Here is an 18,773-nt window from a genome sequence, read left to right on the forward strand (position 1 = left end):
GAAAGAAGGATGCTTTATTGTACGATTATAAGATAGCGGAACAAACACTGGTAGCAGTTACTTCTGTAAAATATCTGGGAGTATGCGTGCGGAACGATTTGAAGTGGAATGATCATATAAAATTAATTGTTGGTAAGGCGGGTACCAGGTTGAGATTCATTGGGAGAGTCCTTAGAAAATGTAGTCCATCAACAAAGGAGGTGGCTTACAAAACACTCGTTTGACCTATACTTGAGTATTGCTCATCAGTGTGGGATCCGTACCAGATCAGGTTGACAGAGGAGATAGAGAAGATCCTAAGAACAGTGGCGCATTTCGTCACAGGGTTATTTGGTAAGCGTGATAGCGTTACGGAAATGTTTAGCAAACTCAAGTGGCAGACTCTGCAAGAGAGGCACTCTGCATCGCGGTGTAGCTTGCTCGGCAGGTTTCAAGAGGGTGCGTTTCTGGATGAGGTATCGAATATATTGCTTCCCCCTACTTATACCTCCCGAGGAGATCACAAATGTAAAATTAGAGAGATTCGAGCGCACACGGAGGCTTTCAGACAGTCGTTCTTCCCGCGAACCATACGCGACTGGAACAGAAAAAGGAGGTAATAACAGTGGCACGTAAAGTGCCCTCTGCCACACACCATAGGGTGGCTTGCGGAGTATAAATGTAGATGTATATGTAGAACTAGTTTACGTCAACTGTTGCAAGTGTGTATCAATTGATCATTTAAGGGACTTATGAAGGAGGAGTGGAACAGAAGGATTGAATCTACACATTTTAAAAGCACGCTATCACTGTCAGGAAGGAGGAAGAGACCTAGCATTTCTCAAGTTTGTGAGTTTGTCAAGGCTTCATGGAACACGGGCAAGGCTTCATGGAACACTATGAAAACTGAAACAATGATTAAATGATTTACGAAGTGTGGAATCAGGAATGCACTGGATGGTACAGAGGATAATTTGATAATTTGTTGTACAAGGATTCAGATTCTGACATGGCAGCTTCAAGTATTTCTTCTTTCAATTCGGAGGATGAATTTTGAGGATTTGAAGACAAAAATTAAAAGATGAGCAATTTTTCCTGTTTATATTGCCCAGATGTTTCATGTCAAGCACATATATAACTGTGTTGCAGTAGATGTATTGAAACTTTTTCCCTAAAAAAAGTCTTAAAATAGCAAGGTGTATCTAAAAGAGTCTTAAAATAGCTAGGTGCATCTTTTATGCTAGCAAATAAGGTAGACTGTTGCAAACCTGTGTGCAGGTGAGCTGGGGGAAGGTCACAGGAAGCAGCAAAGCAACAGGACTGATTTGGCAGCTGAAGGGAGGCTGAATGAGTGGCAGTATATGACAGTGGTAAAACCTGATATACTCTCTAGGATAAGGGTACCAAATGGCATATTCCAGCATAAAAATACAAGGCCCTACACTAAAGTTCTTAACACATGTGCCTTGATGAATGTACAGATCCTTGACTGGTCTGCCTGGTCCTTTGATATGTCATCCATAGAGCATGTCTGGTATGCAATGGGGGAGGCATGAAAAGAAGCTTCCAGTCAGTTAAGGTGTGGCAAGAAAACCCTCAAGACAAGATTACTGATGATGATGATGATGATGATGATGATGATGATGATGATGGACATCATTCAATCATTAACACTTACACAAAGTTTGATAAATATCAGACTGGTGCTTGGTGGTGTGCCACTTTCCAGTTCCAGCAGAGCATATCATTGCATTCATATATCCTACAAGCAGCTACAGTCATCAAAATCTGTTAAGAGCAAATAAAGGATATCTGACTGTTCTGCGCAAAACAACACACAATCAATGCTTTTCTACAATGTCTCCAGAAAAAATGGCTAATATCTTGGGCATTATCAGCACCAACACCAAATCTGTAATTAAATGGCTTATAGATCCACAAGAAGAATTTAATTCTGTATTTTTTGGGGCACATGCTATTATAAATTGTAATTTTTGTTTGTGATGTTTATACAGCCTCATACACAACGAATTCACTGTTAACTTTGTAACAAGATCATTAATTTACCACATCTTATAAACTAATCAACAACTGCACTCATTGCAAAATATGTAATGACTTTGTCAAATGAGGAACTCTGAATTTAAAGCAACTAATAATATCTACACTTAAATTTTTATTAATGTCCACCACCTGGAGAGCCTTCACTCTTGATATGTTTGTAGTAATATAAGATGTAATGTCTCATACCTTTCTACAGTCATTGCCATATTTACTTTGATTTTGCATCTTTCAATTTTGTACGCGCCTCTCCACTCATTTCACTCGTGAACTTGTCTGTAAAGTGAAATGATGTGCTGATTTTTCATGCAGAATGAAAATTCAGAAAAACTACAAAACAATGATGAACACTCAAATCAGAACACATCCCATGACCTAAACCAAGCTGTTACAGAATAACTAACAGACTGGATAAGCAACAGCAAAATTTTATTAGAATATTATATGTCTGCCTTACAAAAATTACTGAAGAGCCTTAGTTCACTTGGGACCAATTTAAGATTTGTAAATGTAATGTGTTTGAAAGAACTGTAAAATGTGAGTAAATATGAAATTTCTAAGTGATAAATTACTACTTTCTACCAGACCTGTAAAACTGCACTACTCTTTGAACATGGGTGTACTACTGCCATCCCTTGATAGGTGATATTTTGATGAGGTCACATTATGAAGTAATACTGTCAGCAGCAAGAAAATCCTTTGACATAAATTGGTGACAATCAGATATCAACATACATATAATGACGAGAATACATGTTCATTTTTAAGCCAGGATTCTTTAAAAATGACAAGTTGTGGAAATGGAAAGTGAGTTAATAACATAACATTAAGTAACCAAATTATGCATGATGAGGAGCACTCACAATCTTTCATTATTTACATTGACATCAGCCAATAATACGACCACTTATAAAGAAGGTTTACAAAGTAGTACTAGGACATGTTGAGGATGGAAGTTGTTTAGAAAAATACTGTGTTCAAATGCGAGAACACTATGTATCTTATATTATTCATTTATACTTCAAACTGAACCTCCATACTCTCATAGTCTGTGACTGTACATAATTAACAGATTACAGTCTGTCGTTACACCCTCTTTACGTGTCTGTGCAGACACTCCCCAAAGAAAGCACCTTATCATACACACATTCTTTAGTGGTTACACTGTGGTCAATAATCTATAAATCATATTCTATTTAAATATTTCCCAGTTGTTATTTGAGAACAGGTTAAAAAGTTTAGCAAATCCTACATAGCAATGTTTGAACCATGTACGTGACAACTAGCTAACACCTGTGACAAACCATGCAGGCAACATTGTGTGCTTCTTTATAAAAGTTGAACAAATCAAGACTGTGGAACTATATGGCATGTGCAGGAATCTTTCCATTCAACAATAAACTACTCCAAAGCTGAGTATTTAGGACCAGATTAGGGAGCCTACACAAACACTTCCTTTTCAAATGGACCATCCTGCTAGTCACCAAATGTGATTTAGAGAAAATATAAATCTAGATAGTCTAATGGGGATTTAAACTGTGCTCCTTCCTAAGCAGAGTCCAGTCTGAACTATTGCACCACCATACTTTCTACTTTTAATGAGAAAGATTATACAAAGCAGCTGTGGAAAATGCAGAATACTACTACTACTACTACTACTACTACTACTACTATTATTCCTACAACTACTACTACGTCAGGGAACAATGTATGTTACACACAAAATAATGCTTTCACAGTTTAATATCTCAACATAAAAGTTTTACAGATAATGGGAGATGCCATTTACATACATACTTATCTCTGTACAACCATTCACTTATCAAACCACAACTTAAGGGCATCCAATCCAGTTTAATTTCCTTCTTTCTAATCCATTAATTAATTAATTATCTTTCTATCCTACTCTTCTCAGTACTTCTTTATTTCTCACTATCCATCCAACTTAAATGATGGGCTTATTCTTTAACTGATGTCATTCTTTCCACCCTGTGCCATGTCCAGATCTCAAAAGCTTCACACCTTGCTCCATCTTTCTTTCTTCAGTGCATGTTTTAGCACCGTACGGGACACTCCAAACAAAACAGTGTATTAGTCTTCTCCTTAAATCTTTGTCCATATTGCTGCAGGGGATTCTCCTTTTCTTATAAATGTCTCTTTCGCCATTGCTATTCTTGTTTTTAATTTCTTGTCACTCTTCGAGTTGGTTTATATCCTGCTTCAAAAATATTTAAAGCTTTGCACATGCTCTAATATTTCTCCATTCAGTATTATTTTTACTCTTATTTCCTCCTCTTGCCATAAAATTCCATTTTCTTGGTACTAATTTTCACTCCATAAATCTTTCCTGTAACTTCAATTGTATCCACCATATCCTGTAATTTTTTTTCATCCGTTCGAAAAGGATGGTGACATCTGTAAACCTCAAACACCATATTCTTCTTCCTCCAATTTTCATCCCCTTATCAAGTGAGCAGTAGTCTATCATATTTTCAAAGTATAGGTTGAGAAGGGTAGGAGACAGACAGCACCCTTTTCTTCTTCCATTTCCTAATTCTGTCCACGTGATACTTTCTCCTCTCCCTTTTACTGACACTTTTTTTTAGTTAAATATAATGAGTCCAAGTTGTCTGGTCTTCCAGCCCACTTTCACTTTAATGCTTGTTTTATAGTGTAACAAACAAGGTAAAAGTAATAAAAGTAAAAAATTTAACAAAAACTAATTTGGGTTAAACTATTAAATAAAAATCTTGCTAACTTTTTCTCAGCTCACCATGTTTCTCTTCCTGGTCACTCTGAAATACCCCACACAAAAAGGAAATTGAACACACAAAGCGTGACAGAATTTTAATACGGTTGCTTCACTTTTCCCATTACTTCTCATATAATTTCTGATATTAATATTAAAGACAGGAATGCCAAAGGCATTACTTGTCTATCCCCTAATTTATCAATGACCATTTTGACAATGAGAATACAGTACAAAGTTGCAATTGAAATACAGAAGTAGCTGCAGCCAGTTCCTAACATTTATCTTAGGTATCTGTTTATTGCTACTAGAGTTCATAACAATAGTGGATAGGCCAAAGTCGATTCACATGTATACAAAGTTAATTAAACATTCGATTTTTGATAGTACATAACATTCTGTACAACTTAAAAGGAAATGAGGGTGCTTCACAGTAAGTTCTTTTAAGTCAATATGGTATTTTAAAAGACAATGCCTAAAGTATTTTATAACTGCCTCAATGAACAGAAAATTATGTAACAGTTACTGTCCTCAGCAAGAGGCAGGTGGCACAATTATGATTACTCTTTGTTGCTTAACATCATGTGTATTGAATACAATCTATAAAATAAGCAACTGTTCAGAAACTAGCGTAATAAAGGTAAGTTATTAAGTAGTCAAGGCACTGAGTTGTCCAAAGGCACATAAAACCAAAATTTGCTGGCTTTCAGATGAGCCATCAGGTGCACAGGATGATAGCAACATGACACAGGCACCAGTGGTGCATGATAATGATGTGAAGGGAGGTGGTGGGTGTGTTACGAGACAGAGGAATGGGGAATTGCAGGGAAGATAGTGTGGGTGCAAGATAAAGCAGGGTTGAGATGGATGTGGTGCAGGGGGCTACCAGAGATCGAGGTCAGGGAATGAAGTATACGATGCCAAAACAATTCCCACAGACAGGTTGACATATGACAGTTCCATGCAGGTGCCAGCATGTTTATGGGCCCTCTACAGGAAACTTTTCAAGCAACTCAAAATTCCAAACCCCTTATCTGATTCAAGTTCAGTGACATCATCATTATCTAGACCCAAGACCAAAACGCACAGTCCTCATTCTTCCAAAGGCTCAAGACCAACCCTCACATTCACTTCACCTGATCCTCCTCAGCCTGTGTCACTTTCCTGGACATTGATCTCCACCTCTGATGGCTTCACACGTACCTTTCTCCATAAAAAGCAAACTTACCAACACAACCTGCATTTCTATAGTTGTTTTCCCTTCCACACACACACACACACACACACACACACACACACACACACACACAAAAGGAAAATCACTCCCATAAAGTCTGGACAGCACATCTGTAGTGGCAAGAATTTCCTTTCCCAGTGTGCTGAAGGTTTCATAGATACCTTCACAGACAGGTGATCATCTCATCATCTCCTTCCTCCCTCCTCCCACTCCACCCAGCACAAACTCCACCCTGGCAAAACTACAGTCATAGCACTGTGCATTCAGCTAGCACAGATCAAAAATATATTCCTGTTGTCTTAAAATATTACTTGCCAATATACCAAATTCACTGCCACTAGTCAGCCCACTACGTTCAGAATCATTCCTATACCAGTAACATGTCAATCCAGATCTCCTAGCTGAAATTGTTATATCATCATACAGTAACACTAATCACCATCCAAATCCGGTAAAAGAAGTGGTTACTGCAATCACGAGTCTCAATAAATCTGGTACAAAATTTTTTGAAAGTTACTGCTCCGTTTATCACTAGATATATTTAATACTGATCTTTATATTACTTCTTTCGTAGTCTAGCTACACTTACCATTTAACTCTCATCTGGAATTTCTGCCATAAGATAAGGTATTGTTTTGCAGGAATGAGATCAGACACACATGTGTGTAACAAATATTAGAATTTTAATCGAACCTTAACGTGGCTTTCTGTTACTGAACTATATATCAACAATGACTGCATTTGGCAACAATATCAGTATCCCAACTGCCTCAAATTATGTCCAATTTTGCAAAGGGAAAGTTGTGTGTGCAGTACTTAAAGTCAAATCCAGTATAAAATTACAAATATTACTCATTTCAATACACAGACCAGTACTCAATTACTCTGCTAAATATTGCTGTGATAACTTGCCATCATTTAAAAACTGTTCTATTAACAATTCCAACTTATCACAACTACCACTGTCACAATCATTTCCACTCCAGCTTAAAGGAACAGATTAAAGCTACTGCATCGCAACTCCTCCATTACAGTGAATCGTACTTCTGGGTGTTCAGCAGAGTTGTCATTTCCATTTTATGTACAATACTTTGACAACTGACCCAGTCTTCTCCAAGTGCTGTGAGTACACACAAAAGCATAAATCCCAGCACCTGAAGAGGATGAATTGGTTGTTCATGGAGGTATTGTGCAAAAAAGAGCTCGGCTGAACACCCAGAAGTGCATCATTACACAATATTCTTATTTTGCAAAGGAAAAATGTCATCCTAGGAGAGGAAGAGAAGTCTTTCCTGTTAGGTTTCTTAACAACCCATCAGGGGTATTCCAGCCAACAATGCAGTATGACATTACTTTACAGCAAAACATGCAAAGTGATAACTTCATTAAAATAATTTGGTGGAATTGCACATGTTAATTATATGGACATATATATCACAACATGACTAACAATGTTCAATCACAGGGCTCTAACACCATATTTGACCAAGTACACAGGAAGCTCTAAAAAGGTCTTTTCCAAATAACATTTTCACAGTATACCAGGGGGGAGAGAGAGAGAGAGAGAGAGAGAGAGAGAGAGAGAGAGAGAGAGAGAGAGAGAGAATGTCCATAAAAACATTTCCACTTCCCATTTGAAGAAGGTTTATTGGATTTGTATGTGAAACAAATGCATTAATTCTTGGCATTAATTTATTGTTCCATCTTTTAGGCTGTGAGGCAATACATATAACCTTTATGAAAACATCACCAACAAAGCTTTTACTTACTGTTATTCCGTTTATAATAATACATTAAAGAATTACACGTTACTCCAACAAATGCACCATGGCAACACTCAAGATAGTCTGGGACATGTCAAAATGAAAATAAACTGAACTTTTAAGATTTATCGCAGAAATAAACACAGCCATAAAACATGCCCAGTTGTTAATGTGACAAAAGACACAAAGAAGTACAACACACACACACACACACACACACACACACACACACACACACACATACATATATATATATATCAAGTAAGTCTTCAAACATGCAGTACCAGTTTCACTTCATAGTACATTACAGCTTCAGAAAAAGTCAGTCAAAAATTTTGACAAATGAAGGAATGAGAAACTTTCTGTATAATCTCAAATGTGTTTTGAACTCCACAGAACATACAAAAATACTCACACATCTCATTCAAAATATGTACACTGTACGTCTACATCAATACAACAAATATTATGGATATACAAGGCCCAGTATAAGCTTGCTAATTGGAGGAACAAAGGGGTCCCATTATGTTCAGTTGCTGAACACAAAAATATTCAAATGCAGCCTGGCCAAGTTCTTACATCTCAGCTGTGCCAAAATAGTAACATTTTTAAGGGATATCATGAGAGAGCTGTTTATCTGTCACATACACACACAAGTTTCAATACAAAACCATCAATGGCATCAGACTGAATTGCCACATATTTCAAACTAAACAGAAATGGAAAGTACAAAAGTCAAATCCACTGACAGCTTCAATCCACATATTTTTCATACTTATAATGGAAAATAAAGAAGTCCCATGTCAAATACAGTTATTGAAATAGCACAATTTTTTTACGTGATTAAAGAAGGTAGCTTGCTTAAGATATGACTCATGGAGATTTGAAAAAAAAAAAAAAAAAAAAAAAAAAAAAAAAAAAAAAAAAGTATACGTTAACTTTACACAGAATTATCCACACTCAACATATTTTTAATATATGTTTAAGACCATTATTGACTTCTACAGCTGCATTTCAAAATTTGTGAGCATTTTTATGCATCACAATGTGAAGATTTTGATCGCAAATTTCTGGTTAGATGAAGTGGAAATTATGAACTGTGTTATCTAGGAGTATTATTATATACTTTTGGATTAAAGGAGAGCACTTACCGAAAAGTATAAGCATTGAGCTGTAGATAGGCACACACAAAAAGAAAGAAAAAACTTGCAAGCTTTCAGAATAATCTTTTGAGCTGTTTTACTCAAGCTCAAAAAAGGATTACTCCAAAAATTAGCAAGTTTTCTTTCTTTTTTCTGTGCCTATCAATGACTCAACACTTCTGCTTTTCCATGCGTGGTCTCCTCTAATCCAAAAGTATTTACATTCTACGAGAACTTTCCTCCACAACATGTAGTATATCATTCCCAGAACATTATTTCATGAATTTTTATTGACCTGTGTCCTATTTTCTTTCTACAGCTGTGACATCTAAACACTAAAATGTCAAGCATATCATCAAATGACGGTGTTTCACTTTTTCTTTTGTGCCACTGAATCCGATGTTTAGACAAAACTATTTCATCTGTTCACCAATCAAGAATTTTCTAAAATATGACAATTCTGTTTTCAAAACCCAGACTAGAAGCAATCAATGATTTCAATCAAAAAATTGTCACAAAAAAACACGTTACATCTGCATAAAAACAGACATCACCACTTGCAGGAAATCCAAAAACTCTCATGAAGGTCTGCTGCTGCTCCCCCCTCACTCAGAATGTTTGTGCAGCTATCAAGATTAAATTTTTTATGCACACAGTAATGATGTGATGTCACTAAATATTGCAGCAAAACCAAGCAGTGCAATTCAGACAAAATTTTTTACCTTTATACTAAAAAATTACAGCCTTCAAAAATACACTTCTGTTCAGAAATTAATTCTCCTCTTGCTGATCTACACTGTCAGCACTGACATATTTGAAAGACTGACAACATATCGTTTAGGTTAACACTTTTGTTTCTGTCAGGTTTCTATAACCCATCAACTCACTTTGATACTCTGATTGCACAATGATGGCATGAGGAATAAGTGAACATCATGATACACTGTTATAGGAAAGAAACTTAAAGACATTAATATGTAATAAAAAGTAAAGTTTTGTGAAATTCTAGCACTAGTTCAGTAAGTACAAAACTGTGAAAATGATACAAAAAGTTTGACAGAGAACCTGTTTTGGTATCATTTGAAACAGCTCTGCAGATAAATATTCAGAGCAAAATTCACAATATAAACAACAGATCAACATATTTATACGTTTCCTCAGTTCTTTCTGCTCTCTCGACATACGTATAAATAAGTGGTAGCCAAGCTTCACAAAAATCAAATGACGGATTTAAGTGCTATTCACAAAAAATAAAAATTTTCTACTATATCTATAACACTTTACTGCAAAGAAGTCGTGCCTAAGGGCTCTACTTTCATTTCCGTAACAATTTTTATCTTCGACATTTTTCTCTAGACAAAAACATTGCACAGAAAGCATTATGGCAATCACTGAAGTTTATGTTCAGTATTGGTTAAAAGTGTCCACAAAGCACTTTATCAAAGGGCAAGAATATTTTAATACTGTATCTACTTTACGAATCTTGTGAACAATTTGAAACAATACCATAGCTTGTATGTGATTTAGTCCTCTACACTGATATTGGCTCCTTTGTTACTTAGTAGCACAATTTGATTTAAAATATGTCAAATATTTTATTAACTTTTGTCTAAGTACAAACACATTTTCAAAAGACTAAAATCATTTCAAGCATGCACCACCTTTTTTTTTTTTACTCTTGCTCGTTTTTGGGCCTAATGGACAAGAACTTTGTTATTTTAATTATTGAACCACAAAAAGTACCTTGATTTCATTTCCAGCATTTCAGTCTGTTATACATTAAATATTACTATTTGGTACAGAAAATGTTATATTAAATAAAATACAGCAGTTATATAATTTATTCACTACAGGCAAGTTCATCAAGTGCACAATTCTGTGCACATAAAAATGCTGTCACACCACATGGAAACAGTGGTCAACAAAACTTCTTAAAAATTATATATGTTTAGGTTTTTAGGACATCCATACCAATGGATTCCAGAAAAACACCCATTGGTGTTCTCTTCAAACATATTGCCTCCATCGTATTAACAAGTTTATTCTTCATGTTTCGAAGTCTCATAGATGCATGCACAAATGTTACTGAAAGAAATAAAAACAAAGTTAGTAACAACATCAAAGAAAATTTTGGAAAATTAAAGCCAAAAGTTTGATTACTGTCATACATCTATGTTGGGTGCCACACATTTTTGATCCTTTTTAGAAGGATTTGTCAGCATAAAGTTAGTTATATTGGATAATGGCATGTCAATATCAGTTCAAGAAACAAAAACATATAAGATTGGGGAGAAGCAAAACTCTATGCGTATAATAGACCAAAACAGACAAGTGCAATTTCTGTACTCCCTCTAGATAGAAACTGTACCTCCAGTAAAAGCAATACTTTTGTAAAAACACAACCAAATGAATATTTGTTGTAATCAATGACCAAAAGGAGGAAGAAAGAATATATAAATTTTCAGAAATGGCAGGCACCTGCCCAGTAAGCAACTCTAGTAAGAGAAAGTGAAATGTAATGTGACGTTGATAACAGAGGAAAAGAAGGGAGGGGGAAGAAAGGACAGAACATGCTTAAAAGTTAAGAATGTAAAGCTGTTATCAACCTACATGTTGGTTTGCCCTTGGATTAATAACAAAAATAACTTTATTTAAAATGTGTGCGGCTGTATTAATTTAAACTAGTCTAATACAAAAATTATGGTTATATGTACATAAAAGACATGAACTGATAAATTTCAGCAATGAAATTGGGATGTTTAATATGAAAACAACTGTGCTATACTAAAAGAGACAGACAAATCTGTTATAATCCTATATGCAGTATGCTACTTTAATAACTCATTAGCACCTAGTCCTTACTACACAAATAAAATTTCCACAAAAAGCTGAAAAATTAAGACAAGGATTGCAGATTGTCTTCTTCAGTCAGTATACTGCCATGCACACAGGACATTATGTACACAGAAATTTTTTGGCATAAAACTAGTGACTAGAAAACTAGTGTATTTTATTGACATATTTACTGGAATCATAACTACAAAAAGCAGGCAGATGATTATTTTCATTTAATTTTAAAATATAGGTTTGCTTAAATGGCTTCACTTGACATTTAATAAACAAATTTACCTGCAACAGGAAGCAATATACCCATCAGAAAAACTAACATGGACCCCAGCAAATAAACAGCGAAGTGAATGGCAACCAATATAAGTATCAGTCCAAAAACTGGGTAGTTCTTCTTAAATGCTCTGGTTGATGCTGAAGAGTTAATGAAATAGTAAAAAAGGCAAAATGCACCAAATGTTGAAAGAAATCCCAGAAACAAATCCACTGGATGAATAACACTGAAAAAAGTAAGAAACACAATCTGTAAACTTTTTCTTTTAGGAGACCAATACAAAACTAAATTCAGTTAGAGATTAATTAATTTCCAAATTACAAGATATAAGTTGGTTAACTGTGTGTTCCATGGATCATAACTGACATGCACATCTTTCCAGCACCTCCCTGTGCGGCAGCCTTTAAACTTTGTTTTCTGTTCATTAATTACTCTGTTTTATATGATACCACTTGACTCTAATCAGATAAGTTGTGTAGTTTGGCTAGTTTTGCATCATGGCCACAGAGATCATTCACTAGCGCATGAACATTTATATCACTGACTACATTTTCATCTACAAAAATGTTGTCTATTAGTGTTCTGTTTTCATGTGTGATTTTGATGGTAAAATTAACAACAGAACATATGCCGTGAGTTGCCATGAGTGTTAAGTAATATTTCAACATTGTACCTTTTATCTGAGTCTAACACAATATTTAACAGTAAAGTCCTCAGAGCCTATCATGTAATGTCTTGTCTGCTAAGTGATATGACGACTCAGTTTTTTGCAAGAATATTGAAAGTTTCCCAACTGGGTCTACATAGTTAACAATTTTATATGACTTTTCTGGTACCCACAGCTTACACACAAATGCGTTCAGTTTTTTATCTAAACAAAAATTACTGTTTATCAATATATTTGAACTTTATTTTATTTTTACATGCATGACAAATTCTCCTTTCCCCATATTATCCTTCCAGAAATGGCTGCTAATTGATAGTCCTCTATGTTTAATATATGGAGATTGTTCAAGACATATCAATTTCCTTTTAAAACTCTAAATCATGTAAGCAGATGAGAAAATTAGATTATTACTGAACTGTATTTGCAAATGGGATGGGTTTTCCTTGATTGACAGCTCAACGTCATTGATACTAGCAGGACAAATTTCTACATTATTGGTTGGTGGGGGGTTAAAAGACTAAGCAGCAAAATCAGTAGTCCCTCCATCAAAAGAGTTCATCTCATGTCAGTCAGAACTTTGATTGAATTATGAAAGACTGGACGAGTGATTAAATCAAAGTCTTTGAAGCAATACTGGTGCCAGAGCTGAGAAATAATTTAAAGATAAGTAAACGTATATGGCTCCAGCTAGACTGTAGGTCAGAGCAGATGAGAGGTCTCCCAGAGTCCATCTGCAGCAAGACAAACCCCACTCGCATATGGCCCCTGCCACCCCAATTAAGGGCAAAGACTTAAGTGTAAACAATGCCTTATAGGTGGGAAATTTGTAATAGTAGAAGTGAGTATGCTAAAATGTAATGGATATCAGTTGGACCAACAATACTAAAATAAGCCAGTGAAACAATTAGGTCAGTAGACAGGTAATGCCAAACGAGTGTTCCCCCAGGGCTCTGCATGCGACAGTGACCATTGTCCATGCCATCTCAGTGACGATTCATCATAATGAAGGTGTTAAAAGAGGGGAACAGCACAAACTATTTACCAGAGCGCTACCACTAAAACAGAAAATAGGGTGGAGCAGAAAAAGGGGGGCTAACCTCATCAAAACAATTAAAATAGAGCAAGAGGGATGACCAAGGCAACTGGCAAAAGAGGTAGGGTCGAGGGACCCTCAGAACCAGCATGTAGTGGAAGATGCCCCAGTCCCAACCACCCCACCCCCATCCAGAAAATAGATGATGCCTACGGGTTTATAGAGATTAGGCATTTTGTCTATCAGTCCCTCGTTGCTTTGGTAATTCAAATAAAGCAGTGTGGAACAAGAAAAGGAGAACTGACAGCTCCGGGTTTTGCATCCTTCTCATCGTGGATGAAAATAGGTGCAACAGTAAGAAGTAGTTCAAGTGAGAGAAAACCCAGGCAGCTAAAATCTAACCAATCACTGAAGGACACTTCACAAGAGGTAATCATTGTCATATTAAAATGGGCTGAGAAAATGAAGACTGTAAGGAATTGAGAGGCAGTTAGCTTAAACTGTTACAGAAATAAAACAGAGAGAGAAAAATTTATAACGGCCTGACAGTGCAGAGGTAGAAAGTTGCTGTAAGGCCACATGTTGCAGTGAGAGGAACCCCTCTCCCCCCCACAGATCCACCCAACACTAAACATTGAAGTGCAATAAATTTTATTATAAAATCTGCTTTCCCTCAGAAAACTTATGCTGTTAGCTGTTATCCCATCATCTGCAAGTATCTGTGGTAAGGAGGTAGACAGGTTAATTGCTCACCTCAGATGAACCATCAGGCCACATACTTCATGAATATGGGCTATTGTGAGATTACTAACACAGCTGCATTAAGGGGAGTCTTCCTGAGGTGAATGGAACTCGTGGGTATGTCTGTTGTAGCTCTCACAGATTCAGCACAGTACAATGACATCTTTACAAGACCACCTCGGTGGTACCTTTAATTTCTCCAAGCTTGTTGAGGGTCATGGTAGCCCGCCATTCCATATCCCAGAGACTCAAAATTTGATATCGAACTTGCCATCTTCGGTCTGTGCCTGGTACTCCAAATTTAAGTTTGTCTCCTGTGGTTGCTTCTTTAGATAATTTGTCAACGAGTTCATTTCCGAGAATACCCACATGGCTCAGTTACTGTGGTTATGGAGCTATGGATGTCAACTAATAGGTCTCTGATGTTAGTGACCAACAAGTTTCTGGGATAGCATTGAGATATGTCTTGTCAGCAGCTCATGGAGTTGCTACAAACCAGGAAGTCCTTAGTGGCAAGATATAGCCCATGGTATGACTCAACTCTGCAGCATGTACACAAATGTACTCAGCAGAGAATACTTCTTGTGTCCCCTAGCATGTGCAAAACACACAATCCACTGTGTCATTGATTTCCTATCCCTCTATGTAGATGCGTGTCGAATTTGCGTAGTCACGGAGAGTCGAAATAAATAGGCACATGGTAATGTGGAATCAGCATTTTCCTTAGAGCTACAGGAGAGGTGCATCTGAATCATAGGATTGGGTACACACCACAGTGGGGCAGGCGGGTGCCCAGATGGAACTCTATACAGGGTGAACATTAATAAAACTGACAAACTGCCCGGATGGATTCCTGACGAAATGGAGAAAAAAGGTCCTATAAACGTGTCCAGAAATGGACAATGTGCATGCAATGACAAAAATAATCCTGGAACACAGTATAGAGCTGCAATGCATCCACATGACGACAGGTGTCTCAAGTGGGCTACATGGGATGCAATGCATGCGTTTACACGTCGCATCATGGATTGCTGCACCCTTTCGTGCATCCTGGCCTCTCAAAAAATAGCATCACAGGTGTTGTCAACATGCTGTTGAATGGTCTGCACATCAAGAACTGATTCAGCAAACACATCACTTTTCAAACGCACCCAGAGGTAAGAGTCCAGAGGGTTTACGTCCAGTAATCTAGCAGGCCATGCTACAGGGCATCTGTGTTCTACCTAATGTCAGGGCAAGACGATGCTGAGGTGTCCGTGAGCTGTAATGTGGAAGAGGGATAATGTGTCGTCATGCACAAACCATATGACCTGTTGTTCTCCCAATGGCTCACTTGCAAGTGGCCCAGGCAGAGAATTCTGCAGGAAGTCCCGGTACATTCCTCCGTCTGAGTGTTGTGGAATAATAGCCGGGCCGCGTATGTGGACACCAAGAATCACTGCCCACACACCGATTGATTAATTGATTGATTGAGAGGGGGTTATGGGGCCCAAGAGTGACATCAGCCCGGCGATTCCTAACTTAGTCTCAGAAGAAAGAGGGTCCAATAGAAGTGGAGGGATCCAGTCAGAGGAGTCAAATGATAAAATGATGAACATTACACACGCACAATAAAAGCATAAAAGATGAGACCAAATCTAAAACCTGGAAAAAAAGGGGTGGTGGTCTTGGGGTCACAGACCAGGAAGACTAAACGAAGTCCCAACCACAACCAACATGCCTCTGCTCCAAGACTAAAGTAGGACCTCATATCTGGAAATAAAAACCACTTTCATAGAGGAAAATGAGGACCAGTTCAACCATCCGTAGACTGTCTGCTAATATTAAATTTAAGCAATTGGAAAGACTATCCTTAACATGAAGTGCCGAAAGAAAGGGACATTCCACCAATATGTGAGATATCGTCAGTTAGGCTCCACAACCACATTGTGGGGGTGTGTCGTTACGTAGGAGGAAACAATGGGTGAGCAGGGTATGACCAATGCGTAAATGGCATAAAACAGTGGACTCCTTCCTAGAGGAGCAGAAGGAAGAGGGCCAAACTGCAGTAGACTCCTTGATTGTGTGGAGTTTATTACTAAGAGCAGTAGCACTCCAGATGGCATTCCACTTTTGCGCAAAGAGAGATTTGACATAGACCCACATATCTGAAGCTGGAATCGTGAAAGGAAATAGTCGGTAAGTACCTGCTTCTCTAGCCAAACGGTCAGCCAGTTCATTTCATGGCATGCCCACATGACTTGGGACCCAGAGAAAGATGACTGAACAGATGGCACACTCAAGAGTGGAGAGAAGGTCATGGATAGCAGAGACCAAAGGGTGACAAGAGTAGCATCGGTCGACAGCCTGCAGTCTGCTCATGAAGTCTGAACAAATTAGAACACTGTGGAGGGAGACCTGAGAAACAAAATGGAGGGCCCTGTGAATGTCTAGAAGCTCTGCTGTGAAGACACTACATGATCCCAGCAATAAATGGTGTTTGAAGCCAGTAGGAAACGTAAAAGTGTATCCCACCTTATCGAGTGTCTTACAACCATCAATGTAAAAGATGGTGGCACCCTAGAACTCTGCAAAGATGGCACATACACGACGCTGGTAAACCATAGGAGCAACAGAGACCTTAGGACCATGGAATAGATCAGTCCTAGTATGTGGTCTAGGCACCATCCACGGGTGGGGGGTATGGGAGGAAAGACACAAGGTGCAGTCCAGTGAGTAGAGATGGAGATCCCGACAGAGTGAAGTGAGACACATGCCAACCGGCAATCCCACCCATGGACGGGTGTTAGGAGGGAGACATCTCTCACTGGCAAAGAGCACAGGGTACACAGAATGGTCAGGGAATTCGCGAATGGTGAATGCAAAAGAAACAAGGAGTTGGCTCTGTCAGATGTGTAGAGGGGGATTCCCCTCTTCCGTGAGGAGACTATCAACAAGACTAGGCGAAAGGCACCAATAGCCAGACGCACCCCACAATGATGGACATGTTCAAGGAGTTTCAAAGTGGAAGGAGCTGCTGAGCCATAAACCTAACCACCATAACCTAGTCTGGACAAGACCAGAGCATGGTAAAGATGGATGAGAGTGGAATGGTCTGCACCCCAAGATGTGTGGGCCAGGAGGCAGAATTAATCTTCCGCATACATGTAGTCTATAGGTGGCAAACGTGGGGCAGCCATGTCAGCATATTATTGAAAATAAAGCTAAAGAAACGGGACTGTGCTACAACATCGAGGTGCTGGTTGCTTGGAGTGTACTGTGGGTCAACGACAAGAGTGTTTTGGAGGAAGAAAACTGGAAGCCATGGGCAGTGGCCCATGCAGACGCCTGTTGGATGGCGCTCAACAGATGCTACTGAGAGAGCTGCACCAGATTCAAAAATTGCCAACATACAATGCTGGGGCAACCAGAGGTCACAAGCCAATTGATGGCAATGAGGAAGAGTGTGACACTTAGCACAGAACCCTGTGGGATACCATTCTCCTGAATCTGAGGGGCGCTGAGTGAAGTGACAACTCTAACCTGGAAGAGCCTGTGAGACGACTTGCGGATAAAAATCCGAAGGGGACCACAGAAGCCCTAGTCATGGAGGGCCACTAAAATGTGATGGCACCGGACGGGGATAATTATATTGTCCGGCCATTGTGATGGAAAAGCACTCTTGAGCCAAATGAGGTTGAAGACACAGAAGAGCTGTTGCCTCTGGGGAATGTCCAAGTGTTGGATCATTTGGTTGTGGATGGAATACGGGCCTGGGGCCGTGTCTCGTGAAGAACTAAGAGCCTGCACCAATTCTCCATTCAGTGAAGGGTGCAATATAGGGCTCAACATGGTGTGGGATGAAACGGGGAAAAGGGGGGGGGGGGGGGACAACTGTGCGTTTCTGCTGGAGAAAGGCAGTAGGGTAGGAAGAGGACAATGATGCCGTATCGAGGTGTTCTGTGAGAACCAAGAACCAATGGATCAGTGCACAGAGCACCTTGGAGGCTCAGACCCTGGACAGTTGACTGTCACCGGTGACCCAGAAGGCTATGGAGCTTGGACCAAACCCGTGATGAAGTGGCATGTGTGCCCAGGCAGGAAACATTGCACTCCCAGCATTCCTTTTCCACTTCGCTTAATAAGGTAACAAGCCTTAGCACGGAAATTTTTTTTTGTTTGGGTTTGAGGGCGCAAAACTGCTATGGTCATTAGCGCCCGGTCCGTGACTTAGGAAACAGTAAAAAACCGAAGTTGAAAACCAGCAGCAATGGGAACGAAAGTCATAAAATTGGAGAAAC

The 18,773-nt window shown here is 38.5% G+C and overlaps 1 protein-coding gene across 2 annotated transcripts in view; it reads right to left on the reverse strand.

Annotated features, from left to right (window-relative positions):
* The window catches only part of LOC126471495 (PRA1 family protein 3), a 72,824-nt gene that overhangs the window by 26,232 nt on the left and 27,819 nt on the right, over nt 1–18,773 (reverse strand). Inside the window, exons 2-4 of one of the 2 annotated variants that reach the window (XM_050099710.1) lie at nt 12,061–12,278; nt 10,903–11,016; nt 2,230–2,316 (exon numbers count right to left, since the gene is read on the reverse strand). In XM_050099710.1, coding sequence (XP_049955667.1) covers nt 2,252–2,316; nt 10,903–11,016; nt 12,061–12,278 — 397 coding nt within the window. In that variant the 3' untranslated portion in view covers nt 2,230–2,251. The remainder of the gene's footprint in view (nt 1–2,229; nt 2,317–10,902; nt 11,017–12,060; nt 12,279–18,773) is intronic. The other variant, XM_050099709.1, reaches the window with a different exon arrangement.

Source organism: Schistocerca serialis, chromosome 3 (assembly GCF_023864345.2).
Source record: "Schistocerca serialis cubense isolate TAMUIC-IGC-003099 chromosome 3, iqSchSeri2.2, whole genome shotgun sequence".
Lineage (NCBI taxonomy): Eukaryota > Metazoa > Arthropoda > Insecta > Orthoptera > Acrididae > Schistocerca > Schistocerca serialis.